The sequence below is a fragment of the Orcinus orca genome, chromosome 8, assembly GCF_937001465.1.
Source record: "Orcinus orca chromosome 8, mOrcOrc1.1, whole genome shotgun sequence".
Classification (NCBI taxonomy): domain Eukaryota; kingdom Metazoa; phylum Chordata; class Mammalia; order Artiodactyla; family Delphinidae; genus Orcinus; species Orcinus orca.
Window position 1 is genome coordinate 54921942 of NC_064566.1, and position 10382 is coordinate 54932323.

At 40.3% G+C, this 10382-nt stretch overlaps 1 protein-coding gene across 6 annotated transcripts in view; it reads right to left on the minus strand.

Annotated features, from left to right (window-relative positions):
• Positions 1-1591, minus strand: part of CLNS1A (chloride nucleotide-sensitive channel 1A) — a 34479-nt gene extending 32888 nt beyond the window's left edge. For 2 of the 6 annotated variants that reach the window (XM_033405796.2, XM_033405794.2), the window contains exon 1: positions 1378-1591. In XM_033405796.2, the coding sequence (XP_033261687.1) occupies positions 1378-1502 (125 nt within the window). In that variant the 5' untranslated portion in view covers positions 1503-1591. The remainder of the gene's footprint in view (positions 1-1377) is intronic. The other 4 variants (XR_004476829.2, XR_004476830.2, XM_004279830.2 and 1 more) reach the window with 4 other exon arrangements.
• Between the last annotated feature and the right edge of the window lie 8791 nt (positions 1592-10382).

Genomic DNA, 10382 nt, shown 5'->3' on the forward strand with positions numbered 1-10382 from the left:
GAGAAAAAGGGGATTGAGTAGGGGCTAGGAACATATCTGTGTTCCACTTTCCACCCTTTAAAAGAAATTGCTCTTCCAAGATCACTGAAAGTCTCCTTGTCAATACCCAATAGGTGCTTTCCAGATATGATTTTATTTGACCGCTCCTCTCACTTTTCTCAAGTCTATTCTTCTATAACCTATCTCTTAGTGTAGATGTGTCCTCAGGGTTCTACCCTTGGTCCTCTTCTCTTCTTGGGTATCTAATCTATCCATCTTTAATACCACTCTCCCAAGAAACATGCTCCTATGTGCAACTAATCCACACATATACAGACCAAACTCATTCCCCAAAGTTGCTTTTCCTCCCATCCATATTTCCTATCTCAGTGACTGGCCAAAAGCGTAAGCTTTGCTCAGTGACTAGATTTCCTTCTAAACCAAGGGTTCTTTACATCTTTTTGTGCCCTCTGTGGTAGTCAGAATTTTGGCCCCCATGACTCCAATTTCCCCTGGTGTCAAACCTGTGAATGTGTTATGTTACAAGGCAAAAGGGACTTTGTGTATGTAATTCAGGTTACTAATCAGTTGACAATAAAATAGAGAGATTATCCTGGATTATCTGTGTGGGTCCAATATAATCATGTGACCTCTCAGAAGCAGAGAATTTTCTCTGGATGTAGACAAAACTGATGCAGAAGTCAGAGAGATGTGAAGGACAGAAGGATTCAATGTGTCACTGTTGACCTGAAGATGAATGGAACCGTGTATCATGGAAATGGGAACCTCTATTCTACAATCTCAACATTTAAGACAAGTCTATCTGACTGTGAAAGTACAAAGTGCCCCAAATACCCAAATAAAAGGGCAATTCCTTCTAGGAATGAAAATGAGAGTCAGGTCCCTCTGGATATAACCCCAACCTGCGTGGCGTTGAAGGTGTTCCTCTCCCCACCCATACCTACAGAAGAAAACCTACACTCCTTAACCAAATTTTAAAAATACTGCACAATCTGCTCTAAACCTACATATCCTGCTCAGGGTAACACCTCCCGCTCCTGTTCATCGAGAAGGCAGGCACACTGATGACTCTAACTCAGGGCCTGGAAACTCAAAACCTTAAAATGAGACCTTGAATAAAGAGCAACACCCCACCAGACCTCCGGTAAACAGGCGGGTAAAAAGCATAATGAATGAGGAGAAAAAAAGGCTCCGAACAAACGACACTGGAACAGTCAAATCTTACCCCCAGCAGAGGCACCCCCAAGGGAACGCGGAGCACGCGCTCCCCCGCCCCGCAGCCCCAGAGGTCTTGGTGTCGCCCCGCTCCTCCGCATCGCCCGCGCCCTGGGGGAAGGAGGTGCGCAGGAAGCCAGCACTGGGGACCAGAGAACCTACCTCTCAGCGATATAAAGGGTGCCGGTGCCGAAGCTTTTCCCGTTTAGCACGGCCTCGGTATCTGGCTGCTGCTGCCGGAGCCCCTCAGCCGACCCAGGCGGCGGGAAACTTTTGAGAAAGCTCATTGCAACAAGGAGCGCAGAGAAACCAGTCAGCAGCGAGCTAAAGAACAGCACTCTAGCCTCGCCGCGTCCCGCCCCGGAAGCGGTAGCAATTACTCAGGAAGAGCAAAGTCTTTGCCCCGGAAATTCCAGCGCCATCTACCATAGAAATGAGACGTTCTAGGACAAACTCTCGGAGGCCTGAGAGGCCCGAGTTTGTCACGTGACTCCTTATCCTCTCTCCCTCCCATTTCTGAGGCTTCAGGCTTGTAATAACGGACTGTTGTCTCTCCGATCTCCTACCTCGGTGTCTTCACAGCAACCCTGTGAGAGAGGAAGCACCACAAATAATAAATTACTTTTTCTGCAGAAGGGGAAACGGAACCGTGAGACAGGGAGTCCTTGCCTGAGGTTGCCTAGGAAGTAGAGAGACCACACTGATTTACAGGTCGGAGGTCTCCTAACTGGGTTCTACCCTTCTCACCTGCGCCCGCCTCATCTAGGCCTGTTCACGTCTCAACAGCCACGCCCCAGACATCAGTCTAGGTCCCAAGGCCGTCCTAGTGCACGAGCCACATATCCCCTGGTCTCAGACGGGCAAACGAGCGCAAAGAGGTAATTAATTCTAGGTGAAGAGCTAGTTATGTCAGTAAGCAGATGGGGCGCTGAAGGGAAAAGAATTAATCCACTAGATTTGGAATTTTTGCTTTATTTCTTCGTTAGGCGCCGAAGAGCAAAGTAATAAGAGCAATAAAAACTTCTAAAATAATCTTAATAGTAGCTAATGGTAACTGGGTGTTATGTGTCAGGCACTGTTCTAAGCACTTTACCCTTATTATTTCTTCATTTCCTCTTAGTGACAACGATGTGGCAAAGATGGAGTTGAAAGAAGGCGAACTAGTGGATAGTATGTACCAGGAATAGATAGATCCTGAGATCCTGAGGCTTCCTTACTGACATGCGGACACATGGTGGCTGTCAGCTAGGCCCTCTGTGAGAACTATCAGCTGGAACACATTTACATAGCCTCTCCCTGTGGCCTGAGCTTCCTCACAGCACAGCAGCTGGGTTCCGAAGTTGAGTATCCCAAGAAATAGACTGATAGAAGCTGCATGGCCTCTTCTCACTTAGCCTTGGAAGTTACAGAGTGTAACCACAGGTAGGATATGCTGGATTTTTCATCTTTTTTTTTTTTAATGAGCTTTGTAGTACTATATATGCCTTGAAATGCTTGCATCCCTGTCTAAACATCTTGACTGCAGGTTTGGGACAGACTTTGAGGCAGAGGCACCCAACCAAACTGTGCCCAGATTAATGACCAACAGAAACTGCGAGATAATAGCTGCTGGGTTTTTGTTCGGTTTTGTTTTGTTTTTTATTGACCGCACCACGTGGCATTCGGAATCTTAGTTCCCTGACCAGGGATCTAACACGAGCCACCTGCAGTGGAAGTGCAGATTCTTAACCACTGGGCCATCAGGGAAGTCCCAAATAGCTGTTGTTTTAAGTCACTGAGTTTTGGGGTAAACACAGCAACAGATAATTAATACACTAACTAAAGAGAAGAGAAAGAGAAAGAGAAAGAACCTTGAACAGTATTAGCCACTGTGCTGCTCCTTAAACACTTGACTTGGCAAGCTTATCCATGCCCATTATTTGAATTACCCTGTGTGAATGATTCCCAAATCTATATCTCCATCCCAGAATTGTCTCATGAACTACAGACATTTACACCCTACAGCCTACTAGACGTCTCCACTTGGAAGTTCCACAGGCACCTGTCATTCAACTTATCAAAAATTGAACTTATAAAGTATGGACTTTGGGTGATAATGTGTCAATGTAGGTTCATCAGTGGTAACAAATGTACCACTCTGGTGGAGGATGTAGATAATGGGGGAGGCTATCATGAGTGGGAGGGAGGTATATGGGGATCTCTGTACCATCCCCTCAAACTTGTCGTGAACCTACAACTGCTCTAAAAGAATAAAGTCTTAATGAAAAATGTTGCATTTACGGGAGTTCCCTGGTAGCCTAGTGGTTAGGATTCCGGGCTTTCACTGCCGTGGCCCGGGTTCAATCCCTGGTTGGGTTACTAAGATTCTGCAACCAAAAAAAGCAAAAAAAAAAAGTTGAATTTACAATCTTCTCAATTCTGTTATTTCTTCAATGTCCTGTTTTATGAAAAAATACCACCTTCCATTTAGTTGCTCAGGTTAGAAACCTCGGACTTAGCCTTATTTCCTTCCTCTCTTTCACTCTTCATATCCAGTAATAATAACAATTATTATTATTATTATTTTAACAAGAAAATAGCAACTAACACTTACGGAGGGCTATGTGCTAGGTACTAACTGTTTTAGGCACTTTGTATGTATCAACTCATTTAATCTTCACAGCAACCCTAGGAAATAAATGCTGTCATTATTCCTATTTTACAAATAAGAAAACAAGTAAGAAGGTTGAAGTAACTTGTCCAAGGTCCATAGCCACCAAGTGGCAGAGTATGATTTAGAACCTAAGCTGCTGGGCAGCACAGCGTTCACCCTTCAACCACTACATTCTAATGCCTCCAATCAACCAAGTCCTGTCATTTCTTAACTCCTATCTCATGACCTGACCCCTCACTCTTCCTCCAGCCCACTTCAAGCCATGTCACCTCTTAAGTAAACTGTTGTAAGAGCCTCCAAATTGGTCTTCATTCAGTGAACCCAGAGGCCCCATAGTCTTTGGGATAAGAGATACAGGAAGGATTATAATCTTGTGTGGTAAGTGTGGTATTGAAGTCTGCACAGACCCAAGTGCCATGGGATTGCTCTGAATGAGAATCCAGAGAGAACTTCATGGAGACCTGGGACTTGAGAGTGAGGAGTTCAAAGACAGAGAAAGAAAAGAAGGAGTGGAGGTGATTCCACTCAATGGTACAAAAGAGGCATGTGATGCTTGAGAACTGCAAGAATTTGTGTGTGGCACATGATGGCATGGTGGGGCTACAAAGTAGGCAGGGACAATCTGGGAAGGGCTATGTACAGCAGGCCCTTGACATTCATAGATAGCCTGCCACAAATTATCCCTCAAATCTGTAACAAGTTCTAAGACAGATGGGGAGGTGATAAATGAGCCCAGGTGACATATCTTAGTGTATAGTATTAACATTTTAACTGTATTAAGTCTTCCAATCCATGACATGGGATGTCTTACCATTTATCTTCTTTAATTACTTTAATTACTTTCAGCAACATTTTGTAGTTTTCAGTGTACAAGTCTTTCACTTCTTTGGTTAAGTTTATTCCTAAGTAAAAGATTATTTGTATTTCTATACATTAGCAATGAACGACCTAAAAATAAAATTAAGAAAAACAATTCTATTTATAATACCATCAAAATGAATAAAATACATAGGAATATATTTAACAAAAGAAAACTACAAAACTTTCTTGAAAATTAAGGAAGACCTAAAATAAAAGGAAAGACATCTCATGTTCATTTATTAAAAGACTTACTATTGTTAAGAAACCAATATTCCCTCAAATGATCTGCAGATTAAATGTAAGCCCTATCAAAATTCCAATTGCCTTTTTGACAGAAATTGATACACTGAACCTAAAATTCATATGAAAATTCAAGGTACCTAGAACAGTCAAAATAATCTTTAAAAAAAAAAGCCAAGTTGGAGGACTCACTTCTTGATTTCAAAACTTATTGCAAAGCTACAGTAATCAAAACTGTGTAGTAGTGTCATAAGTGGAATCAAATTGAGAGTCCAGAAGTAAACTCATACATTTTTGGTCAATTAAGTTTTGACAAGGATTCCAAGATAATTCAATGGGGGAAAGGACAGTCTTTTCAATAAATGGTGCTGGTACAACTGGATAGCCACATGCAAATAAATGAATTTTGATCTTTACCTCACACCATATACAAAAATATCTCAGAATGAATCAAAGATCTAAACATAAACTTATAAAACTCTTACAAATATATAACATAAATCTTTGTAACATTGCATTAGGCAATGGTTTCTGAGGTAAAACATCTAAAGCACAAGCAAAGAAAACACCCAGAAAAAAATTGGATGTCATCAAAATGAAAAACCTTTGTGCATCAAAGGACAACATCAAGAAAGTAAAAATCTAACCTGCAGGGGCTTCTCTGGTGGCGCAGTGGTTGGGAGTCCACCTGCCGATGCAGGGGACGTGGGTTCGTGCCCCGGTCCGGGAGGATCCCACATGCCACGGAGCGGCTGGGCCCGTGAGCCATGGCCGCTAAGCCTGCGCGTCCAGAGCCTGTGCTCCGTGGTGGGAGAGGCCACAGCGGTGAGAGGCCCACGTACCGCAAGAAAAAAAGGGGGGAAAAAAAAAAACTAACCTGCAGAATCGGAGAAAATATTTGCAAACCATATATTTGGTAGGGGTGTGGTATCCAGAATATATAAAGGACAGTCAACAATTTAAAAGACAGGTAACCCAATTTAAAAATGGACAAAGGATTTAAATAGATGTTTCTGAAAAGAAGATTTACAACTGGCCAGTAAGCACACGAAAAGATGTTCAACATCGTTAATCATCAGGGAAATGCACATCGAAACCACACTGAGAAACCACTTGATATCCACTAGGAGAGCTATAACAAAAAAAGACTGACAATAAGTGTTACTGATGTGGAGAAATAGGAACCTTCGTGCATTGCTAGTGGGAATGTAAAAAGATGCAGATGCTGTGTAAAAGAGTTTAGCAGTTCCTTAGAACTTGAAACAAAGAGTTACCATATAATCTAGTAATTCCATTCCTAGCTATGTACTTAACAGAATTGAAAACATATGTCCACACAAAAACTTGTACACAAACGTTTATTATTCCTAATAGCCCAAGAGTAGAAACAATCCAGTATCTCTCCACTGATGAATGGATATACATGATTTGGTATATCCATAGAATAGAATATTATTCATCCATGAAAAGGAATGAAGTGCTGATTCATGCTAAAATATAGGTGAAATCATGAAAACATGCTAAATAAAAGAAGTTAGACACAAAAGGCCACATATTGTATAATTCCATTTATATCAAATGTCCAGAATAGGCAAATCCTTACAGACAGAAAGTAGATTACTGGTTGCCAGGGACTCGGGGGGAGGGATGGTGAGTGACTGCTAATGATATGGGGTTATTTTGGGGGGTGACAACAACCTTGTGAATATAGTAAAAACCACTGAATTGTACACTTTAAAATGGTGAACTTTATGGCTTGTGAATTATATCTCAATTTTAAAAACTAAGAAGAAAGATTTAAAAATAAAATTGACAAGAACATTTATTTTGGAAACCATTGCATAAGCACATCCAGACTATTAAAAGTGGCTGTGTCATGGAGAGGACAGTCATCCTGAAGGCTGCTTCCTAGCCTTCTCTCCCCTTCCAAAGTGCCTTCTCTGGTTGTGGGTCCCTGCCTTTCATCCTTGCCTCTTTGGCACTGTCCTGACTCTGCGTGTAGTACCTCCCAGTAAAATTTCAGCCTTGCCTTCTCAATCAGTCTGAATCTGAAGCCGACTTTCTGATTTTCTAGAACTGAGTCAGCTTGCTTCTCCTTGATGTTGGTAAGCCCTACTTAACCTCAAAATTCATCCTTAAAAAAAAAAAAAGATGCAATTACTGGCATCCCACTAGCAAGCAATAATGCCAAAGAGGAAAGAAAATGGACATTTCAAAAGAAAAACATGAAACAAGTGCAGGGAAAAGGGAGGACCCTCTCCCATATTGTAAATTTCAGCTTTCTAGAACAATTGTTCCTCATGATGGAGTTCAGGTATGTTCTTGAGAAGCCTGCTAGGGTCCTAGAGTTTCTCTTCGGAATTTCTGACATTTCAGTGAGAGTTTTCAAATATAGTTTAACATTTCTATAACCTATTTATTTTAAAGACTGGTTGTCAAGTAGGAAACAGATTGGATGGGAGACAGGATGACACTTGTTTTCCATTATAAGGGAGAGTTTTGTATCGAGAAAGTGAATATAGAGGGATGGAGGTCAGAGAGAAATCAATGAGATGGGAAGACCCAGAGCAGGCAAGAGGGAAGGGGCCAGATCAAGGACACAGGTAGAGGGGATGTGGCAAAAACAGAGGTGACATCTGTTCCTTGGAGACTGGAGAGAAGGACGGGTGCTCGAGTGTGGATAAAGTGGCTCTGAAATGGGCAAAGAGGAACAATAAGGAAGCTATACGTGACCTATATATACCATGAACTAGTAAGTTCCTAGTTGACTTTGCTTTGGGGATAACTTTATGTGTAAAACTAATGTTGCAAATATGAATTCACATTTCCTTAGAGTGGTTTTTTTTCCATTTTAGACTTTTAGGACCTTAAAGAACTTATGTGAAGTGACTGAAGAATCAAAACGACACACAAGCATTCATCTCACCCAACATTTAATTGTTTCACTAGAAAGTTTTCACTACTTTTTATAATTCTACCGCTACTAAATGATCACAGTATAGTAGACCGATTCTCAGTTTTTAAAAGAAAAGAACTCTTTTACATTCTCTGGTCTCATAACCTGAAAGGGATGTGGGTCGACAGTCATGTTCTGGACCCCACTGTCAGCTCCAGAAAAGAGCTCTCTCAAGGCTGCCACAGCGCTGTCACCCTTAGCCTCCAACACAGCATCTCACTCGTATTTGACCAATTCAGTTTAAGTGAACATTTCAAATAAATCACTAAGAAGCACTGTAGCTGGTCATTTCTTGCCAGCATAGATCAGCTTTCACTCCACTAAGTGAAATTCTGATCCAAAAGTTCTTTACCTAAATAGTTTATCAATATTTTAAATCAGAATTGCAAATAATGAACTCCACTAGTTTGTTGGGGAAAAAAAATGAGTTCGTTGTGCATCTTACTATATTCCAAGAGTAAGGAAAATCTATCAAATCAACATTTGTAGATGAGAATTATACTCAGGATTGGAAGGGCCCCTTAAATGTCTAACCCCTTTTTATTTATTTTTATTTTTTTAACCCCTTTTAAAATGTGTTGATCTATTACAGTCCTGCAAATGGCAGTTCAACCTAAACCCAAACATCCCCTATTGGTGACAGTTCACATCCAAGTTATTAGAGAACTCTGTAAAAAAGAATTTCCATAGAATAAATAGAAAGCTTTTGCCTATGGCTTCTGCCCTCTGGCCTAGTTCTGTGGCTCCCACAGGGCCACACAGAACAAGTCCAAGGCCTCTTTAATGTGTCCGTTCTCCAGAGGCTAAAGATAGAAATCAAGAAAGCTTTCTAATATCTATAATTCACATCCTTGGCAAATAGCCTTAAACATTATTTTGGGGAAATTGATGCACTTGCAAATTTACTTTCTAGATAGTAAGGGAACAATTCATCTATTCCTGAGGTGATAAAAATTTTCAACCTTCATCAACTGTTATTGAAAATTCTTAACTTTCTATGTGCTACAAAGTTTAAAATAAACTAAGTTTGCAAACACATCATGCTAAATACATCAAATTATTTAATTTTTTTATTATCACAATTGACATATATTAAGTGAAAGAAATGACAGAAGTATTATAATAAAACATTTTGAAAGAAAATTTACACAATTAGGCCAATAGCCATCAAATAGCTTTGGGCCTATCTTAAAACACCAAGAGTTTTGATCAGACTATAGTGAGACACTGAACATTTCATTAACAAAAATATTGGCATGAGCCACAATGTATTCTGGTTGTCACTAACAAGGAATATTGTATTTAAACAACTATGCACTGCAATTCTAACACACTAGGTGTTCATACACTGCAGTTAACCCCTGAAGCTTTAAGCTACCAGGAATTCCTATATTTTCTATGCACAAAATTTACTTTGTGCATTATTGGAATCACATTTCCAGTTTTCAAATCTCTTCCCCCCCCCCCGATACATGCAGTATGTCATACGTGGCAGAGAGCATGCCAGCTTCTCCTGTTTAACTACTAGCACATTCCTTATTACCTCAAGAGTTTTATGCTAATCTTGGAGTTTCTGCTTTAGCTCTCATCTCCTAGAAACAAAATAAAGCATTCTGAGAACCTATTCCAGGAATAATTTTTTATGCATAGGAAAATAAAGCAACCCAAGAGGCATTCTGATTAAACACTCCCTGGATCCTAGCTACTACTTTAAAATTAAAATGAAAATCTAACATAAGCCATCTACAAATTCTTATCTGGAATTTGTATTCTTTGCCTGGAAATAAATGATTCCCAGGCTTCATTTCTGAATGGATGAGGAGAGCAAAGAAACTGACATCCTACATTAACTGACAATAGATACAGGTAACTTAGGTAGAAGTTTATGGATTTAATTCTTTACAAGAATACACTTGCGCTACAAAGGTGAGAAATTAGAATGGTAAATTATCAGATGGCAAAAAGTAATGGCACTTAAACAAAGGTGTCAATATAACTTATGGTAAAATGTGCCATATAAGGCTGCTAGAATCAGCAGATTTACAAGATTTCAAAATACTTTTTATCAAGTAAGAAGGGAATTGGAATTTGAACCTGATATCCCTTCCTGCCATGCCTCCAGCAGACAAATATTCCTGTGGAATTAAGTCTACTGAATTGAGTCTACAAGAACCAAATCAAACAATTCTAGTTTCTCCTTCTTTTACAGATTGAAAAGAAACCAAGCTCTGTTCCACTCCCAACCCCCCCATCCCAGCACAGGACACATCCTTTCAAGGTGTATACAAAACCTCCTGGCATGTTTGGGCAAGCTATAATTCAGATACCATTATCAAGACTCTACTTTGATACGAGAACAAAACATCAGACCAACGTTGAGAATACCCTAGTTAGGCATCACGAAAATCACGCACTTAAAGAATATGCTGCTAACTGCCAAATTTGGGCCATTATAGC